Source organism: Sabethes cyaneus, chromosome 2 (genome assembly GCF_943734655.1).
Source record: "Sabethes cyaneus chromosome 2, idSabCyanKW18_F2, whole genome shotgun sequence".
Taxonomy (NCBI): domain Eukaryota; kingdom Metazoa; phylum Arthropoda; class Insecta; order Diptera; family Culicidae; genus Sabethes; species Sabethes cyaneus.
The window spans coordinates 130,621,290-130,643,797 of NC_071354.1; the positions used below are offsets into that span (position 1 = coordinate 130,621,290).

Below are 22,508 nucleotides of genomic sequence, written 5' to 3' on the forward strand. Positions count from 1 at the left end.
TTTTAGTTTAATTTTAAGGACAATTTAAAGTCTTACTTCCAGTTCAATTTAAAGTAAATATTTAAGTTGAAATTGATTCAAACTGTCCAATATCATTTGATCATCAATATCAATTTAAAGTTCAATTTTTAGCATAATGCCATGCTTAATTCTAAGTTAAATTTCAGTTTCTATTTCAAGTTCAATTTTAAGTAAAATTTCAAGTGCAATTCCAGCTCCGATTTTAAAATAATCTTCAAATGCGATCATTTAGACAACTCGCAAGTTGCTGAGAACTACGCGCACTTGCTGAGTGAAGCTTTGCTTTCCTCAATAGAGCTAGCTGTCTTGCCACTCGAAAATGGATGTGGTTGGATACGCTAGGCCGTCAATGAGGCCGCAACCGCGTTGTTAAGTGAAGAAACCCTGCATGGAGTGAATTTTGACGGAGATGAACTGGAAGGGGTTGATGAATTCATAAATTAGGGATCTCTGGCAACCGCCGTCAATAATACGAGTAAGCAGATTCAACGACACATTCTAGCTATGTCAGGTTTACTTTTGCCTTCGTAAGTGATTTCGATCAAGGAGCATAAACCGTACGCAAAATATAAGTGCATTTGCCGTATTTGAACGCAAGGTGTTGGTAACTGGAAGCAGAGAGCGGTCCAGGCATATAAACCACGAGCTGCAGGCACTACTTTGAAAGATTCCCATCGTACACGCATTGGCGTAGCTAGAGGGGGTGCCTGGGGTACCAGGCCCCCTCCAGAATTTTGCAGGCCCCCTCCAGAAATTTTCCCCATTGTAATTGAAAAACCGGAAAAACATTCAGTGTATATATTCCCACCGCGTTGATGTTTTCCTTTTTTGCTAGGTATCGCAAACGCGTAGTTGTTGTCATCGTTAGTAGCCGTCAGTAACCTGATAGCCACCCCGGCTCATGCTGTTATAAACAGTCGTCTCCATTCAACTCGATCTTGGGCCACTCGTCGCCAATTTTCCAGTCTTAGAAGTCTCAAATCACTTTCGACTTGGTCGTGCCATCTTCGCACGTTAAGCCTCCCTGTTCCTGGTGCTGATGTAGCTGTTGAAAAGAGCTGTTTCCGTCACACTGCCGTCCGGTATCTTTACGAAATGTCCGGCCCACGATAGCCTACTGACTTTCGCCAGATGACAATGAGAATCTCTCCAAACAGTTTCTGTAGCTCGTGATTCATTCGTCTCTGCCACTCTCCGCTTTCAGTTTGTTCTCCGCCAAATATTGTCCGGTGTGCCTCCCGCTTCCGGCAAGCGACGCTGTGAACAGTTACCGTCCGTGTGAGGCACGTGTTTGATTTATCGAGCCTCTTTCTTTCATGTATTTGGGTTTCGACGCACTTATGTTTAACCCAATCCTCCTAGACTTCACTTTCGTCGGACCACCCCCTCAAGAGCGAAGTTGAATAGTATGTAAAAAGGATTCGAAAGTGTTCCCGAGTTACACACGAAATACATCTCTCGATACAATGTAGCTCTGATCATTTGCCCCAGTTTATCCGGAAAACCGTGCTCTTGCATTATCTGTCATAGCTAGCCTCGATCGAGTGCATCGTATCTGCTTTGAAATTAATAAAGATGTGGTGCATGGGCACGTTGTACTCCCGATATTTCTGCAAGATCTGCCGGATGATAAACATCTGGTCCGTAATTGCGCGGGCTCTCATGAAGCCCGTCTGGTATTTCCCTACAAAACCCTGTGCTATCGCTGACAGCCGGCGTAACTGGATCATAATGAAATTTTTTTCGGAAGGCACCCCCTGGGCCCCCTCCAGGGAAATTACCTAGCTACGCCAATGTAGTACACGGCTGGCATGTTGTACGAATGCACCATTGGCATCAGGATGAAACTGACTTGGGAGTTCTTGATATAGCACAATCCACCCCGGGTCGCTACAACGTAGCATTTTTTTTCTTGTCTCTCTTGCTGATAGCGCCATCACTGGTCTGTAACATGCATTCAACCAAATTTCAGCAGTGTTTGACTTTCATCTGTCTCAGCAAGTGTTACGCTCTACAGTTATTTCAATGTTTCGATGTTTACTGTATTAGGTGTTAAGGGCCATTAGGAGCATTGTTACCTGTTGGTGTTACCACTTGTAGAGCAAAGTGTTTAATTTAGTTATCTGTATGATTGTAGAGGTACATTCTCACGGTCATCATTATTGTCCAGTTTTGTATGGCTTGTACCTTTTGTAGCGTAAACAGAGGTGAAAGGGGGTTAAATTAATTGGTTTGTCGAATCTAAATCTTCATCCGCATGTTTGGGCAGAAAATGTTCTGATTTTTTAGTTCGACCGATATGGTCACCTCGCTTTTATTCATAGGTTCCATTTCTAGCATTTTTGTCTGTAAGGTTGCTGAGTGCTCGATTTCTGGCCGACCCGGCCGGTTTTTCACTTGCAAAGCTGGTGACCGGTCAATCTGGCAAAAAGTCGGTTTACCGACTTAAGAAAACGGATTTGCTGAAAACACGGATGAAAATTAAGCTAAATAATAAACAAAAGTATGGTTTTCGTTGTGGTTGCGTACACCCTGTCAGTGTATCGATACCGATATCGATACTACTGGTATCGATACTTGCCGCCCGATATTTCAGCCGGATCTTAAAAAATTTGTATCGATATTCGAATATCGATGCTTCTCGCAGTATCGCCCAATGCTACTCGCTTCGTGATTGGTTGGAAGATTCTTTACGATGATCTAAACCTATACCAATTTGATATCTGTGCTTGGAAAGTAAGCCAAAACAAGTGACAAAGTTTCCTCATTTCAACAAGATTTCCTGACACCGCGGTTCAACCTAGACCATTTTGATGTCCTTGCTTGAGAAGTACGCCAGAGAGAGTGACAAAGCCCCCTCGTGCCAACAGATTTCTTACGAACGCGATTAAACCTAGTCCAATTTGATGTCTGTGTTAGGGAAGTGTGCCAGAAAAATGACACAAGTTCGTCGTCCCAACAGATCGCAAATTCTTTACTGCGAGACGATTAAACCTCGGCGAATTTGCTATCTGTGTTGGAAAAATGTGCTACAGCTGTAATGTTCGGTTATAATACGACTCTGTATGAATACCCATGCTTGCTGTTTCATTAGAAGTGTAGTGAAAAGATGTGCTGTTGATAAAATAGGATTGAATTGGTAAAATCCCTTCAACGTGGAAAACCATGGATAATAAAAACAATCTTTAATTTCAGTAAGGTAGCAGGAAAGCAATAGTTTGTGTTCTTGATTTTGTTAAATTGTTTTCAAATGCACAATCTTTTGAGAATTGAACGTATGCAATGTTACTACTTTGATAAATGTTACATACAACGCATGTAGCATGTATATATGTTGCATATAGCATGTATACATGAAGAATCGAATGATTACAAGCATGAATACATGCTATTATCACTACAAAGAGACTTACGTAGTCCTGCGTCACCCCCAGATAACACAAAATCGTAATAGAAAGTTCACATTAAATCGTTTTCATGTCAATTTCACATTGGAATTGTATAATGATTAGAGTATGTCAAATCGAAGTGAACAAGAAGTTGTTTTGCAGTCGTGCGTGTCTTCATATACAATCCATGACTGTGAATTATAAAGCAGTATAGACGATTGCAATATTTGATTATATCTTAATCATATATTCAGGAATATTTAGTTGCGTGTTATAAAAATTACGTAAAATAGAATTACGAATAATTGTCAAAATTTTCGCACGTATAGCGCCTCCACTTTGGTACATATATGTTCTTATATGGCGTGAAATATAACTTTTTCGTTCAGATATGATTTCGTATATCTCAGTTGCAATCGAGATATACAAACCAAATGGTTCACTGGGCCTATATATGCGGTCGTGTCTTGTACACAACCCCCCTGATTTTTTTAGTGCATGGTAAAAGCTTTACGTTTTTAAAATTTTGTAGAAACACCCGTTCAGAAATTACGCTCTCGGCAGATCCGCAATCCACTTCCATAGTCAATTGTTTATGATTTATTGTAACGTGTACATAGCATGGATCGTTAATTATATTTACGGAAGCGATCATCAAACATTTCGTATCATCTTCATCATCAGACTCAGAAGATACGTCTGTTTTTAAACGTTTAAACATTCCCGAAATCGATGGCTTTGGAGAATCTATAAATTTGACACTACGCTGATCATTGCCTTTTACTTTTAACCGATAGCAAAAATTCCTCGTATGCCCCTTCTTTTTGCAGAAAGAACACACATACAAGGGTTTTTCAATTCTATTGCTTCCCGAAAACCGACCATTACTTCTGCTTCTTGATGAAAACGAGCGATTTCTATCGAAACTTCTACTTCTACTCCTAAAACGCCGTCGAGATTGATGCCCATTAGGCCTATGTCCCAATCTAGCCACAATGGATCTCCTGTTGTCTTCTGGGTTTAATAGTTGGGTTCTATTTGTCGCCAATTCCTGGCTCAAAATAAGTTTTTCTACCCTAGTTGCAGTTAAATCTTCTTCGTCACACAACCTTTTTTGGAGTTGTTTGTCAAACACTCCGATTACTAATAAATCCCTGATTGCTCTGTCTTTGAACGTTCCGAAACCGCATTGTTCCGCTAAAACCTTAACTGCCAGTACGAAATCCTCTGATTTCTCATACTGTCCCTGTCTACGTGTCCAAAACTTGTAGCTGTGGATGACCTCAGAATCTATTTTATCATAACGCTTTTTTAATTCGTCGGTAATCTGTGCATATGTCAAATTTTTGAAATCTAGGCTTTTCCTGTCTTTTTAATTCCGAGTACACTTCCTGACCACAAAGCGCAAGGAAAGAAGTTTTATAAAGCTCTTCATCAATTTTATTGTGAAGAAAAACCCATTCTAATTGTTCCACATATTGTGAAAAGGGTATTGACCCTGATAAATAGGGTTCCGTAGTGGTAGTTGTAGTGAATACCAATGGCGTGGTAGGGCCATGTAATTGAAGTTGAAGTATTTATAGAACATAATGCATAAAAGGCTTAGTCAAGAATATTATCATAAGAAAATAACGATATCTTTCAAGAAAAGCATTGCTCAAATGCTAGTTGAATTAAGCATTTTATTTGGCAATAAGGTAAAGAATTGCACAAATATTCTGACATATGTGCAACTTTGCCCGCGACGTCGAGTATCGTTAAGATGACATGTGATATTTTGTGTGCTGCTTTTGAGAAGGAAAGATGCGTGATCAGAAGATTTCGTTCTCGGATACGACAGTAGTTAAAGCCATAATCAAAAAAAATAAATGTATAGCTTAAACAAAATTAGCAATCCGTTGACTAAAATTTCCTTCACACGGGCAGTATAAAAAACCGCGCAAATATTCCACAGCAGCAATCAACACAAAAGTCAGCAACAAATCCAATAAAAATCCAGCTACAGCAACAACAGCAACGAAAAATAATTGTAGCACGTCCAACTAATGGTGATTAGCAGCAACAAATCATTCCAAAATTAGCAGCTCCAAAATCCGAAAATAGTTGATCCGACCAGCAACAGAAATCCAAGAAAAATCGTCTATCGTTCAAGCGTAACCAGCTTGATAACATCCGCACTCCAGGCAAAGCGTTAATAAAATTGTATGATGAGTTTGTCTCAGGTAAAACAATTCCAAAATTGAATCCGATAGCATGGTGGTAGGTTAACCAATGGCCTACACTCACACGCTTCGTATGTTGAAAAAGAAACTCCCGAAATGGCCGACGTAACGCGTCCAAATCCGGTTCACTACATTGTATCACAGTTGAAAGAAAAACTGTTTACCGCAAAAACCTTTTACTGCGAAAAATCACTTTTACTGTTAAAAAAACCCTTGTAAAATGAGACCTAAAATTTTTAGAAAAATCTTCCTCGTCGCCAATTGAAACCGTTAAAAGGGTTCGTGGTGCGGTGATAAATCACAGATGGAGAATAGAGGAAACACGTCTTACTACGTTGCTTGTCTCGAGCGAATCATTTTCGCGTATGTATTCGGTTGCTTATAAAAGCTATTTTGTTATGCTCATTTCTTTGTACTCTCTCGTGATGAGTATCTGATCGTTACAGTGACATCGTCTGGCTTCTGAATGGAAAGCTCCTTACGCCGGCTCAGAAAACCTTTAAATCATCCATCAGCTGCAAAACGATAAAACAAGTTTAATTAATCAAAAAATTGAATTTGGTTGCCATACCTGGCCTGCCGGTTCTAAAACTTCCCCTGTCTGGATTCTGTTGAATTTGGTATTTGGTAACCGAAATCCCTTTCCGGGCCATTTTGCGCATCATGTTCACCAAATCTATTTCCTCTTCAGCTATGAGGGCAGTCGGTGGCCCGGTTCTTCACTGATTTTTACACTGTTTCCCCACACAGAAGTTTATTGTAGAGCGAGGGACATTGTTGCGGCGACACGCACTGCGAATTCCTGCTTTTATCTCGTGTAAACACTTGCTTATATTTGCCTCTGTTTAGGCCTTCTGCTGCGGAGGTTTTTTCAATTTCGCCATCTAGAATTAAAAAGAACAATTTCATATATAGGTTTAGTTGTTTTTTTTACTAAGTATATAAGAAAAAATTAAAGAAAATATTACCTGCTCACGATAGAACTGATGAAGAGTAAACAAAGGACTGTCAAAACTGGTTAGGGGTATGGCGAAAATATATTTTCTCTAGAATATGCCAACATATTTTCGCCATACCTCAAATTTTTGTTTTAACACTTTTTAGCGCTTGTTCGAGCATGAAAATTGTTTTTACTGGATTTTATTGATGTAAAAAAATTAATTGCATGTTAAAAATATATACACATTAGTTATTTATAACAAATATTTAAAATTGGCTCCAATTATCGATTTCCAATTGATATTGTACCGATTCAGTGACGAGTCTGAAACTGCCTGGATCAAGGGGTCGGTCACTCGACACAGCCGTTTTTATGTTAGGCGACTTGAAACGAACCGAACTGTGCCGGTGCTGTACCGAAAGTGCCGAATTGGAAGATTTGTTAAATTCGTTAAAATCTGATAGATCTGGCAACCGTGCGAGATGATTTTGACAACTGGCAGTGCTCCCATTTCATATGTAAAATTGAACCGGAGGTGTGTAAAGCCCTATAAATGTTATTTTTAAGGCTTTAGAGGTGTGCCGTTTGCTATCTCTGCAGTGCCGGGGCACTATGTGCTGAGTGTCCGACCCCTTGGCCTGGATTCATTTTAAATTTACCACCTCAAAATGAAACAATTTACTGAAAGCAAAGAACCTAAAATACTTTGAAGTAGTCAATCTTGGTATAACCTTCATAACGTACATAATCCATAATCCATACGTATGGATTATTAAGTTTATGTGATAAAATGTACAAAATACTACCAGGTGGGCCAAAATATATAGGTGGTCCAAAATACCTCCGTTACCCTAACAATTGCTGATTCAAGGTTAGGGATATAGAGTTGCATGGTGGTGATCTTGTACTGTAAAGAGGTGCTCATTTTTCCCCGTAAAGAGATGTATTATACTTTAATAGTAATTTGTGATAGGAGGACCCGGGGTACCCTAAGAATAGGTGGAGATTTCACTGGGTAAAACATAAATTATTTGCACGTTAACGTGGGCTGTCAATTGTCCCAACATATTAACATCTACCCTGTAAGCTTTGCCATCATTTTATTTAATTAGCTTGGAAAAATAAGTACAAAAAAAAACAAAGTTTTACCAATAAAAAAATTATGCGGGGCAAGATGGGCACCCAAGTTATAACTTAATAATTATAATTAACTAGTTAACAGCCTTTATGAACTCAGTAAGCTGAAGGTGATGTTTCATGCAAAATTGGCCGCTGAATCCGAAAATGAGGTCAGAAAAAATTAAAGTAGAATAGTTTTTGGGATATGCAGATGCACAAAAGTTAAAATTTTGCTTAAAGAAAGTACATGTACATAAATATACAAATATCTCCGGCTGCAAAAACAAATTTTAAATCTCTTTTTTCCATATTAAAGATAAGAAAATTTGCTATCGATTAGTTGAACTTCACTTTTCTGTAAGAATAATAGTACTGTAGATATTTGTGAAGGCGTGTCACGTCTGGGACGGAGGGGTAACTCTCTCAGGAAGGCCTTTTCTAATACAATCAGAAGATTCCTCTGCAAGTGTGATAACCCTCCACGTCCATTAGACGGAGGGCACTGACGAACTGACGTGACACGGGCGTTTCATTTTTGACTCACAAGATCTTGCAAGCAAACGACCTAGGGTTGCCAAGTGGCCGGCTCGACCGATTTTTCATCTGCAAAGCCGGTGGCCGGTCAATCCTGCAAAAAGGCCGGTTTTCTGACATATGAAGCCGAATTGGCACTTTTTGCCGGATTTGTTAAATTTTCTGATAAATTTATTAGCAATTCTGAGTAGTGGATCGTTGAAGATAGCCAGTTTTGCAGCGACAATACTTTGCTTCTGACGGTAATTAAATTGTCCACCAGCACCAGAAGCAACTAGTTGTCACTCTGAAACTATAGCTATGCTATCTTCAATAATCCATTTAATGTTCGTTGTGGTTTCGATTCCGGCGACTACCCAAATAATATGCTGCGACAAATGATTTGATGTATGCAGAGTTGTCAAAAAGATTGTACGCATATTACGAACACAATTTATAGCGTCCGCCATTATAGCGCGTAAAAAGCTGGATTCACTGCATTCTTCTTACTAATCTGAATACAGCGAATATATTTTCATGAATAGAATTTTTGTTTCTAACAAAAAAAAACTGCTTTTGAAATTTGCAGAATCGATGACGACTAATTTCACCTTAAAGCTTCCAATATTGAAGGCCCAGTGCCAGTACCTTCAACTTATATGCAACTTACCTCTTCAGCATCCAAAATGCAAAAAGACCGTTTTAGTTGGGAATGCCGAGCAGACTTTCATTCTACTTATTACTACTACTGTGTTACTTGACTCATAACAAATATACGTTATATACGGAGGAGGGTCTCGTAACTCACAAACTTTGTGGTTTTTCGTTTAATTGATTATAATTTCCATTGGCGTAGCTAGGAAATTTCCCTGGAGGGGGCCTAGGTGGTGCCTTCCAAAAAAAACTTTCATTCATCCTCCGGCTGTCACCGATAGTACGTTTTGTAGAAAAATACCAGGCGGGTTTCATGAGGGCCCGCGCAATTACGGACCAGATGTTTACCATCCCACAGCTCTTGCAGAAATGTTGAGAGTACAACGTGTTCACGCATCACATCTTTATTGATTTCAAAGCAACATACGATACAATCGATCGAGACCAGCTATGGCAGAGAATGCACGAATACGGTTTGCTACAACTGATCAGAGCTTTGGATCGAGTGATGTGTTTCGTGTGCATCTCGGCGATACTTTCGTGTTCCTTTGAGACACGGTGAAGGTTGAGACAATGTGACGGCATCCAACTAGAGGGTGTGATCCGATGAAAGCGAAGTCTAAGAGGAGTGGGATAAACATAATTGCGTTGAAGACAAAATACATGAGAGAAAGAGACTCAATGGAAACAAGCGCGTGCTTCCCGCGGACGGTACGCGCCCTTGCCATGTTCGAGCGGGAAAGTACTGCGGACGATATATGGCGGTGTACAAACTAAAAGCGAAGAGTAGTGGAGATGTATGAATCACGAGCCGCAAGCCCTGTTTGGAGAGATTGCCATTTTCAGGTGGTGAAAGTCAGTAGGCTACAGTGCGACGAAAACAGTTCTCTTTAACAACTGCACCAGTATCAGAAACAGAGAGGCTCAAAGTGCAAGATGGGTCGACCAGGTCGAAAGTGATTTGCGACTTCTGAGACTGGGAAATTGGCGACGAGTACCCCAAGATGGAGTTGAATGAAGACGACTGCTTTAAACAGCATGACCCGGGTTGGTTACTAGGCTAGGCTAGTGAAAAAGAAAATATCTACGCAGCGCGAACATGTACACTGAATTTTTTTCCGGTTTTTAAATTTCAATGGGGAACATTTCTGGAGGGGGCCTCCAGAATTCTGGAGGGGGCCTGGTACCCCAGGCACCCCCTCTAGCTACGCCAATGATAAGTTCGAATAGAGCATACAAATATCAACTATATAACATAAGAAATTACATGTTTACTCCAAAAATAAAAGCAATAGGGGCACAGAGAACAGACTACCAGGTAATTTATAAAAAGTGTGTAAAAGGTTTTTATGTAATCTACGAGTAATCCTTTAATAGAGCACCCCTCGAGCAGTATAAGTGGCAAACTAAATCTTGATGTCGCTGCCATCGCTGCTATGTAACTCCAGCACAAAGAAATATTGATAAAGGTACATGGATATTTTTTGATGCGTTTGGCAAACTATTTCTGGAGGGCGCCACCGACAGATTTTACACAATAAAAATCGATTACTTCCTTCGAGCCTGTTAATCTGTTTTCTGTGATAGGGGTTCGTTATGAGTCAGATAACACGGTAGAATTCGGACGTTAAGAATTCGAGAACGTTTGTTTTGTCAAATCAAAATAATAAATAGGATGCACACCTGGCGCGTATGTGAGACTGGGTGTGACGACATTGGCGGAAATAGCGCTCATTTATGGGGGGGGGGGGCTAGACTCCCGCATTTTATCGACCATTTTATTTGGTCGGCCAAGGTCCTCCCCTAGAGGGGCTAAGTCTCTCTTGCCCCCCCGCCTCCACTAGTTTGACCCTAGTTTGAGTCTCAATGTTTGACGATAGACCAGTAGTTTTTGAATCTATATAATGTACAATCAGACAGACATTGCCATTTATATAATAAACTAGAAGACCCGGCAAACTTCGTACTGCCACAAATTGGACTAAATATACGATATGTAAACTTCAGATGAACTCCTGCTGCGTTTTAGAAAAAGGGATATATTCTAGGTATAAGTCAAGTTTTGCCGTTGTCTAAGGAGTTCTGCGTTTCGAAACGCCGGGATTTCAGAGAATGTCTAAATTTAACAACTGTATTAAGTCATTAGTAAGAAATGCATATCGGTGTAAAAGTTGGTTTGCCAATCCCCGCAATATCATCAGTCGTGTTGGTGGTAGTTGCATTGAGTCTTGTTTTAAAAACTCTGCTGGTTAAAAATAGTAATACTGGATGTTAATATACTTGTTGTAAAATTTGGTACAACGGCTAATATCGTCTGCTGCAACGTTGGAATTTCTCGATAATTTAAGGGTCAATTTTATATTCTGATATGTATTCAATATCAATAGTCATTAGATTTTTTTTTATTCATAAATCTATTGATAAGAATTACCCAAAGGAATTGCATTGCTGAATCACGATAACTGTTATTCTCAAAACAAACTAAATTTTATTATTCCACAAAATCAATTGATCGCTGTAATGTTTCCTTTAGTAATTCACGCACTAAAACAATTTAACATAAAAGCGTCATTTTATAAACCTTTTTACTCTTCTAAAGAGTCTAATACGAAATGAAATCGATTGAAAGTTAAATACGATTTTTTTTGTTTTGATCATAGTCACTTTAACCAGCTTGGGTCATTCCTGACTTCTGCGGGGTTGGGATTTGAACCCGGGTCCTCGGCGTGAAAGGCGTGAATGCTAACCACTACGCCGGGACTGATCCCTTAAATACGATGTGTAATAGTTGCTTCGTTCACTTTTTTTTAATTTCTAAATCATATGCTCTAACTGTTGATTTATTAGCTTGATATTCAGTTAAACCGAATATGCTCATAATCCGTTAACATATGCAAAATGTATTCTTCTTTTGATGATTGGGAAGTGGCAATTTAGTGAATTTAGTGCTTAAACCTTTTGTTAACCTGCACTGGATCTTCTGGCTACGCATCCGATGTAAAAAGGATGAAAATGATTCGTGTTTGTTTCATAAATTTGATAAATGAATGAACGAATGAATGAAATTAACAAATTTTATTGTTGACGCTTTAGGCTTGAGTTTAGGTTGATTAATAAGTTGGACCTATTGAAATGGTTATTTTCTGAAATTGTAAACCCCCAAAATGTTTAAGAGCATTGTTCGATGTGGCGATTTCAATGAAGGTAACCATGTGTTTGTTTGAATACGACCACGGTGCTGCAAAAAATCGTACGATGATCATAGCAGCCAATGACGTGGCGCATACAATGCGTTGCGGGTTTTATATGGAAAACTAATTTTTCGATAGACTAATCTCAAGATTTTAGTCTTGACCTTGGAATGAGGTCATACATATATTAATATTTTTTTTTTTTTTTTGAAACGATGGTTCTACAATTGATGAAGGGACGGTAGGGGAAAGAAATGAAAATTTTTGGTGAAGGAGGGGGGAAGAGCGGAAAGGAAGGGGGGGGGGGGTATTGGTAGCTATGCTTGACAAGTAGTCATTTTGACTCCTACCTTTTGTCCAATGCTGGAAGGTGCATGAGTCGAACCAAGCTGTAATCTGAGATTATAACCGGATTCGAACCCACAACACCCTCCAGGGCATGTGGTTCGCTGGTACTTGTACCTTTGAACCATAGAGGCGCTGGACAAAAGGAGACCGCAAAATCCACTTCTCAAGGATAGCTACGCGTGTTGGTTGTGTTATCGACACATATTGTGCCGCTTCCTGCATCAATTGCAGATTACCACCGAGCGAGAAGTTTTAATCTAACTACTATTTACTTTCAGGACGACGACACTGTGCCGGTCCTTACGACTTGCAAGGTACTGCACGTGACGCTGTTCGTCCGTCAGCGTATGTTAGCCGCGTTTCTCGGCGCGGGTTTTCGAGGGAAGGCCCCGTTCCTATGTAATAGACTAATCTCAAGATTTTAGTCTTGACCTTGGAATGAGGTCATACATATATTAATATTTTTTTTTTTTTTTTGAAACGATGGTTCTACAATTGATGAAGGGACGGTAGGGGAAAGAAATGAAAATTTTTGGTGAAGGAGGGGGGAAGAGCGGAAAGGAAGGGGGGGGGGTATTGGTAGCTATGCTTGACAAGTAGTCATTTTGACTCCTACCTTTTGTCCAATGCTGGAAGGTGCATGAGTCGAACCAAGCAGTAATCTGAGATTATAACCGGATTCGAACCCACAACACCCTCCAGGGCATGTGGTTCGCTGGTACTTGTACCTTTGAACCATAGAGGCGCTGGACAAAAGGAGACCGCAAAATCCACTTCTCAAGGATAGCTACGCGTGTTGGTTGTGTTATCGACACATATTGTGCCGCTTCCTGCATCAATTGCAGATTACCACCGAGCGAGAAGTTTTAATCTAACTACTATTTACTTTCAGGACGACGACACTGTGCCGGTCCTTACGACTTGCAAGGTACTGCACGTGACGCTGTTCGTCCGTCAGCGTATGTTAGCCGCGTTTCTCGGCGCGGGTTTTCGAGGGAAGGCCCCGTTCCTATGTAATAGACTAATCTCAAGATTTTAGTCTTGACCTTGGAATGAGGTCATACATATATTAATATTTTTTTTTTTTTTGAAACGATGGTTCTACAATTGATGAAGGGACGGTAGGGGAAAGAAATGAAAATTTTTGGTGAAGGAGGGGGGAAGAGCGGAAAGGAAGGGGGGGGGGGGTATTGGTAGCTATGCTTGACAAGTAGTCATTTTGACTCCTACCTTTTGTCCAATGCTGGAAGGTGCATGAGTCGAACCCAGCTGTAATCTGAGATTATAACCGGATTCGAACCCACAACACCCTCCAGGGCATGTGGTTCGCTGGTACTTGTACCTTTGAACCATAGAGGCGCTGGACAAAAGGAGACCGCAAAATCCACTTCTCAAGGATAGCTACGCGTGTTGGTTGTGTTATCGACACATATTGTGCCGCTTCCTGCATCAATTGCAGATTACCACCGAGCGAGAAGTTTTAATCTAACTACTATTTACTTTCAGGACGACGACACTGTGCCGGTCCTTACGACTTGCAAGGTACTGCACGTGACGCTGTTCGTCCGTCAGCGTATGTTAGCCGCGTTTCTCGGCGCGGGTTTTCGAGGGAAGGCCCCGTTCCTATGTAATAGACTAATCTCAAGATTTTAGTCTTGACCTTGGAATGAGGTCATACATATATTAATATTTTTTTTTTTTTTGAAACGATGGTTCTACAATTGATGAAGGGACGGTAGGGGAAAGAAATGAAAATTTTTGGTGAAGGAGGGGGGAAGAGCGGAAAGGAAGGGGGGGGGGGGTATTGGTAGCTATGCTTGACAAGTAGTCATTTTGACTCCTACCTTTTGTCCAATGCTGGAAGGTGCATGAGTCGAACCAAGCAGTAATCTGAGATTATAACCGGATTCGAACCCACAACACCCTCCAGGGCATGTGGTTCGCTGGTACTTGTACCTTTGAACCATAGAGGCGCTGGACAAAAGGAGACCGCAAAATCCACTTCTCAAGGATAGCTACGCGTGTTGGTTGTGTTATCGACACATATTGTGCCGCTTCCTGCATCAATTGCAGATTACCACCGAGCGAGAAGTTTTAATCTAACTACTATTTACTTTCAGGACGGCACAGTGTCGTCGTCCTGAAAGTAAATAGTAGTTAGATTAAAACTTCTCGCTCGGTGGTAATCTGCAATTGATGCAGGAAGCGGCACAATATGTGTCGATAACACAACCAACACGCGTAGCTATCCTTGAGAAGTGGATTTTGCGGTCTCCTTTTGTCCAGCGCCTCTATGGTTCAAAGGTACAAGTACCAGCGAACCACATGCCCTGGAGGGTGTTGTGGGTTCGAATCCGGTTATAATCTCAGATTACTGCTTGGTTCGACTCATGCACCTTCCAGCATTGGACAAAAGGTAGGAGTCAAAATGACTACTTGTCAAGCATAGCTACCAATACCCCCCCCCCCCTTCCTTTCCGCTCTTCCCCCCTCCTTCACCAAAAATTTTCATTTCTTTCCCCTACCGTCCCTTCATCAATTGTAGAACCATCGTTTCAAAAAAAAAAAAAAAATATTAATATATGTATGACCTCATTCCAAGGTCAAGACTAAAATCTTGAGATTAGTCTATTACATAGGAACGGGGCCTTCCCTCGAAAACCCGCGCCGAGAAACGCGGCTAACATACGCTGACGGACGAACAGCGTCACGTGCAGTACCTTGCAAGTCGTAAGGACCGGCACAGTGTCGTCGTCCTGAAAGTAAATAGTAGTTAGATTAAAACTTCTCGCTCGGTGGTAATCTGCAATTGATGCAGGAAGCGGCACAATATGTGTCGATAACACAACCAACACGCGTAGCTATCCTTGAGAAGTGGATTTTGCGGTCTCCTTTTGTCCAGCGCCTCTATGGTTCAAAGGTACAAGTACCAGCGAACCACATGCCCTGGAGGGTGTTGTGGGTTCGAATCCGGTTATAATCTCAGATTACTGCTTGGTTCGACTCATGCACCTTCCAGCATTGGACAAAAGGTAGGAGTCAAAATGACTACTTGTCAAGCATAGCTACCAATACCCCCCCCCCTTCCTTTCCGCTCTTCCCCCCTCCTTCACCAAAAATTTTCATTTCTTTCCCCTACCGTCCCTTCATCAATTGTAGAACCATCGTTTCAAAAAAAAAAAAAATATTAATATATGTATGACCTCATTCCAAGGTCAAGACTAAAATCTTGAGATTAGTCTATTACATAGGAACGGGGCCTTCCCTCGAAAACCCGCGCCGAGAAACGCGGCTAACATACGCTGACGGACGAACAGCGTCACGTGCAGTACCTTGCAAGTCGTAAGGACCGGCACAGTGTCGTCGTCCTGAAAGTAAATAGTAGTTAGATTAAAACTTCTCGCTCGGTGGTAATCTGCAATTGATGCAGGAAGCGGCACAATATGTGTCGATAACACAACCAACACGCGTAGCTATCCTTGAGAAGTGGATTTTGCGGTCTCCTTTTGTCCAGCGCCTCTATGGTTCAAAGGTACAAGTACCAGCGAACCACATGCCCTGGAGGGTGTTGTGGGTTCGAATCCGGTTATAATCTCAGATTACTGCTTGGTTCGACTCATGCACCTTCCAGCATTGGACAAAAGGTAGGAGTCAAAATGACTACTTGTCAAGCATAGCTACCAATACCCCCCCCCCCCTTCCTTTCCGCTCTTCCCCCCTCCTTCACCAAAAATTTTCATTTCTTTCCCCTACCGTCCCTTCATCAATTGTAGAACCATCGTTTCAAAAAAAAAAAAAAAATATTAATATATGTATGACCTCATTCCAAGGTCAAGACTAAAATCTTGAGATTAGTCTATTACATAGGAACGGGGCCTTCCCTCGAAAACCCGCGCCGAGAAACGCGGCTAACATACGCTGACGGACGAACAGCGTCACGTGCAGTACCTTGCAAGTCGTAAGGACCGGCACAGTGTCGTCGTCCTGAAAGTAAATAGTAGTTAGATTAAAACTTCTCGCTCGGTGGTAATCTGCAATTGATGCAGGAAGCGGCACAATATGTGTCGATAACACAACCAACACGCGTAGCTATCCTTGAGAAGTGGATTTTGCGGTCTCCTTTTGTCCAGCGCCTCTATGGTTCAAAGGTACAAGTACCAGCGAACCACATGCCCTGGAGGGTGTTGTGGGTTCGAATCCGGTTATAATCTCAGATTACTGCTTGGTTCGACTCATGCACCTTCCAGCATTGGACAAAAGGTAGGAGTCAAAATGACTACTTGTCAAGCATAGCTACCAATACCCCCCCCCCCTTCCTTTCCGCTCTTCCCCCCTCCTTCACCAAAAATTTTCATTTCTTTCCCCTACCGTCCCTTCATCAATTGTAGAACCATCGTTTCAAAAAAAAAAAAAATATTAATATATGTATGACCTCATTCCAAGGTCAAGACTAAAATCTTGAGATTAGTCTATTACATAGGAACGGGGCCTTCCCTCGAAAACCCGCGCCGAGAAACGCGGCTAACATACGCTGACGGACGAACAGCGTCACGTGCAGTACCTTGCAAGTCGTAAGGACCGGCACAGTGTCGTCGTCCTGAAAGTAAATAGTAGTTAGATTAAAACTTCTCGCTCGGTGGTAATCTGCAATTGATGCAGGAAGCGGCACAATATGTGTCGATAACACAACCAACACGCGTAGCTATCCTTGAGAAGTGGATTTTGCGGTCTCCTTTTGTCCAGCGCCTCTATGGTTCAAAGGTACAAGTACCAGCGAACCACATGCCCTGGAGGGTGTTGTGGGTTCGAATCCGGTTATAATCTCAGATTACAGCTTGGTTCGACTCATGCACCTTCCAGCATTGGACAAAAGGTAGGAGTCAAAATGACTACTTGTCAAGCATAGCTACCAATACCCCCCCCCCCCCTTCCTTTCCGCTCTTCCCCCCTCCTTCACCAAAAATTTTCATTTCTTTCCCCTACCGTCCCTTCATCAATTGTAGAACCATCGGTTCAAAAAAAAAAAAAAAAAAAATAATAATTTTTCGAGTTTTCCTATCTTCCCAGTAAATTTTTCAATTTTTCTCGCCGTAAAAACATAGCGGTGGTGGAAACGAACACAATAAAGAAAAGACGGCTCAAATCGGACGCTCCGTTCTCAAGTGATGCGCGGTCGAACTTTTTCACTTCCATTTTTATATATAAGATGATTTTTCGAGTAATGAAACAGTATTTATATGAACGAGATAAAAACACGTTAATTGAAAAACTTAATATCAACCAACGTTCATAAAATCATTGTATAAAACAGTATGTAATTAACCATGTGATTTCATTCATTTCAGCTTCTCTAATATATTTCTGTTACAATCGACGTGCCGTATTAATTAAGAGTATTTCCGGGCACTTTTTAAACTTGATAAGGTCTTGCAGTACCACTTCAGGAAAAGATGGGATAAAGAGTAATTTTGATAACTTCCGAGCACGCGAAGAGCAAAAACAAGAAGATTTATTGAAACAGCGTGCAAGTAACAACACTGGACAAATTCATGAAGGTAAAAAGAACGCAAAAGTTTTATCTGTAAAAAGTGATATCCTAAACGCAGCTTTGAGTTATGTTTCTGTCTACGGTTGGTCGAAGCAATCAATCTCAAAGGGCGCACTAAGTATTAATTACCCATCAGTAGTTAATGGACTCTTTCCTCTTGGTGCAATTGAATTGGTGCAGCATTTTCACAGACAATGTAATGAGAATATGCTAAATTACTTAAAAGAAGAATCCAGTCGCTCAAATAAAGCTCAAAATCCAACCAAATTTGCACAAAAGGCTATTGAAGTACGGTTACGGATGCAAATACCATATATAAAAAACTGGCCACAGGCAATGGGCCTCATGGCTCTACCACCAAATATACCCAACTCACTAGCACATGTGCTGACTCTTGCTGATGATATATGCTACTATGCAGGCGATCGGTCCATAGATGTGAGTAATTTTACATTTTTATTACTATTTGTCATTTAAAATATCATTGAAGATTGCTAATTTTAGAGTGGCAATTTGTTTTGGCACTACTGTTTTACCTGACTCACTACGAATATACGTATTATTGAAATAAAACGTATCATTCGTTATATTCGTTTATAACGCATATGCAGCTAATATCGATAACAAACGATTTTTTATAAGTTGTGCTTTTGTTATTGCATTTAATTTGTAAAAAGTTGCATAAATAACAATTTAGTTTCACAATACAATTATTGCGTACTACTGGCACTTGAAATATAACATTTAAGTACGTTATTTTTAGTGATCAAAATTAACGATATTTTCTATACAAGGGCGATATTTTTCGAAACCTTTCGAACCAACACGGTCCCGCGAACACAACCCATATTCGCAGTGAGTCAGGTAACACAGTAGTATCACCAGCCATTTGTCCCTTTTAAACAAGCTATCTCGAATAATCCATTATCATTAATAATTTTACAGTTTAACTGGTATACAAGACGAATTGCACTTGCAAGTATTTATAAAGCGACCGAATTGTATATGTTACAAGATAACTCAGTTGATTACGAAAAGACGTGGAAGTTCCTGGAGCGACGTATAGATGAGGCTAGCGTGGTTCACGATTTTTTTGTTAAATCTGAGGATGCAACTTCACATTTGCAGAACGCTTTTGGCTCTGCTTTTTCAACGGTATGTATTGTTTTATAACAATATCTAATAATAGTTTTATTAGCATTAGATTAGTTTTGCAACAATGTTGAATCTTGCAAATCCATTTACATACAAGTTGTTAATGTGTTAATGTTAATATGAATGTATCAATCTGATATACCTCGTGTCTTTTTAACTACTATCACAGAGAATACCCAACCTCGTGTTGGCTGGCATACCCAACCTGTGTAAATTTTTGTAACGGCCATTTCGAAATAACCCCTCTGTGCTACTATTAGCTATTTTTCCAAAAAACTTCAGTGGAAATTTTCCGATTTTCTCGAACGTTGTTTATTTAGTAACAGTGGATTCTCGTAAAAGTTAACTCTCTGAAAAGTAAATTGTTCGGAAAAGTTAAGCGAATATTACCTCCCATGCAAAACTCTAAAAAGTTAATTTTTTCGTTAACTTTTCGGAGAGTTTGAATTTATTGGTTGTTCGAGCGTTGGTTCACACACGTGTGTTTTCTTTTTATCTTTATTTTTTATTTTTCGATTTATCGTCAGCTTTCCACCGTTTCATACAGAGTTACACCATATTTTGGATTAAATTAAACTCTTGTACCGGACAGTTTCAGCTATAATTCGACACGCGCACATAGTTACTTCAGGACTTTTCACACTCAGAATAAATTTAAATACAAAAGAAGGAACAGAAGAAATCCGGAGTGATTCGCGATAAGGGCGCAACTAACAAAGTGTTGACAATGAGAAATATCGCTGTGATAATTTGCCAATACATTTTCAAATCTTAATTTAAATAAAAGTTACAAAAATCAAGTTTAAAGACATAAATTGGTGTAAAATAAATCAATCTTATAATTTCACAACAATACTGCATAAAATTTGTGCATTCAAGCTCAAAATCTATGTTTTATAGTTGAACCCCTTGGAATGAGCCTCAAAGCATTTTGACAATGAGATTCGCCCAGCCCTGTTTCGCCTTGTTTTGATTTTTTTATTTAGTTTCGCCTGTTTACAATGCGCCTGTGTTTTAACAACGCAGTTTAGCTCTTTACTATCGCCTGTTTACAAAACAATTTGCAAATAAGCCTGTCACTTCATAACAATGCGAGGGGCTAAACTGCAAACTGTCATTTGTTTTGGTTAAACACTTCTATCGCCCATTACTAAAAACTTGTTTTAAATCATTCTAACGATTAAAACAGAAGAAAGGATTCTTGCCAAGGATATTATCAGTCTTTTTAAGGCTGATGGTGTGATAAAACGATTTGTTTACAATTTGTAGTTGAGCCCCAATCGCGAATCACTCCGGAAATACAAAACACGCGAAAACATTATTAAACGTAGACTATGAAAAAACAGCTAACTTGCATATAACCCGGTCAACATTGTTACATAACATTAACCAGATTGTTACGTAACTGTGTTATGATGTGAGGTTGTAGTTACGTAACCTGGGAGTAACAGGATGGTTGAAATTTCCTACTTTTTTACATAACATTGTTACATTACAATGTAACATTGCGATAATGTTTATTTATTTATTTTTATTTATTTATTAGGGATATTTCATTTGACATAAAATATTGTCTACATGAATAAAATCTTATACTAAATTAAATCTGCGTAATCTCTGCGCAAACAAGCGCGACGGTTCACCAAAGTCAAACAATTCATCCGCATTCGAAAAGGTCCTTACACATTCAGTAATTGGTTCGTTGTATCCAAACACAGTCCGATGAAATTGGGTCTGCAGTAAACCCGTCGAGCGCAGGGATCGTTGCGAAGCGCGAAAATTGATCATTGATAGTAAGTTAGGGGCGTCAATTTCACCATTAATAACTTTTGCTACAAATAATGCCTGTTGCACCTTGCGTCTATGTTCTAGTGTGTTTAGGTCGAGTAAACGGCATCTGTCTGCGTATGGGGGCAAGTCGTCAGGATTTCGCCAAGGGAGGTGTCGCAGTGCTAGTCGGACAAACCTCCGTTGCACACGTTCAATGCGCAGGTTCCAAGTTAGCTGCTTTGGAAACCAAACTAGGCTGCAATTTTCTAATAGCGGACGAACAAGGGCGCAATACAACGATTTAAGACAGTGGGCATCCTTAAAGTTCCGACCAATCTTAAAGATGAATCCGAGCTGCCGTGATGCCTTGGAGATAATTGATTCACGATGCACATTGAACGTCATTTTTGTGTCCAGCAGGACTCCAAGGTCGTTAACTCGGACTACTCTGCGTAACTCAATACCATCAACGGTGTAACCAAAAAGGATCGGGTTTTTAACGCGGTGAAAGCTCATAACTTCACATTTGGCAACACTTATAATCAGCCAATTTTGTTTGCACCAGCTCGTAAACAAATCAAGCAAACCCTGCAGTCGACGGCAGTCATCTATATTTCCTATCGAGGCAAATAGTTTCAGGTCATCGGCGTACACTAACCTACAGCCAGTACCCAAAAGCAGCGCAATATCGTTGAAGAACAACAAGAAAAGCAATGGTCCCAAATTACTGCCCTGAGGAACTCCAGACTTATTAGTAAACACAGATGAAACAGCGGATCCAAGTTTTATACGAAGCACTCTGCCACTGAGGTATGAGTTCAACCATTTCACCATTTGTTGAGAAGCACCGAGTCGAGATAGTTTCCGCAAGAGTATTGTATGGTCAATTCTATCGAAAGCAGCCTTCAAGTCTGTATGGATGACATCAACTTGTTTCTTGTCTTCCATTTCCGAAATACACATCGATGTGAACTCTAGCAGGTTAGTGCATTCAGACCTACCGGGCATAAAACCATGCTGAGCCGTTGAAATGTAATTCCTAGTGCAGGACAGCATCACGCTACTCACTATTATTTCAAACAGTTTTGATGATGCAGAAAGACTGGTGATTCCACGGTAATTCCTCACATTGTGACGATCACCCGATTTGAATACCGGGAACATGAACGACTGCTTCCAAATGGCGGAAAATTTGCCTTGTTCAAAAGATTTATTAAAAATAGAACATAACGGATTGGCCAGCACTGCAATGCAACGACTCAAAACTACGGCTGGGATACCATCAGGCCCGCAGAAAAGGAGCGCTTTATTTTTTTGGCGGCAGTTATCACCATGTCAGTAGTAATGGTAAACAAACCCAAGTCCACCAAATCGGCCGGAACAGGTGCAGCAGCAATTCCAGCAATACTATCGGGAGCAGTTTCATCAGCGAAAACTGAGGCAAAGAATTTCGCAAACATCTCGCAGGAGTCAGAGATTGAGTTCGACTCAACGTCGTCGTAATACACGTTGGAAGGGATAGAGGAACATTTCCTTTTAGAGTTGACAAAGTTCCAGAATTTTTTCGGCTGCTTCCGAAAATCGGACTGCACACGCAGTACATACAATTTGTATAATGAAGCATTCAGACGGCGGTAT

At 40.4% G+C, this 22,508-nt stretch overlaps 1 protein-coding gene across 1 annotated transcript in view; it reads left to right on the forward strand.

The window, feature by feature from the left end:
• LOC128737160 (ubiquinone biosynthesis protein COQ9, mitochondrial) overlaps window positions 1–22,508 on the forward strand; it is a 48,331-nt gene that overhangs the window by 15,313 nt on the left and 10,510 nt on the right. The window contains exons 2-3 of the mRNA XM_053831736.1: window positions 17,743–18,383; window positions 18,891–19,100. Of these exons, the coding sequence (XP_053687711.1) occupies window positions 17,743–18,383; window positions 18,891–19,100 (851 nt within the window). The remainder of the gene's footprint in view (window positions 1–17,742; window positions 18,384–18,890; window positions 19,101–22,508) is intronic.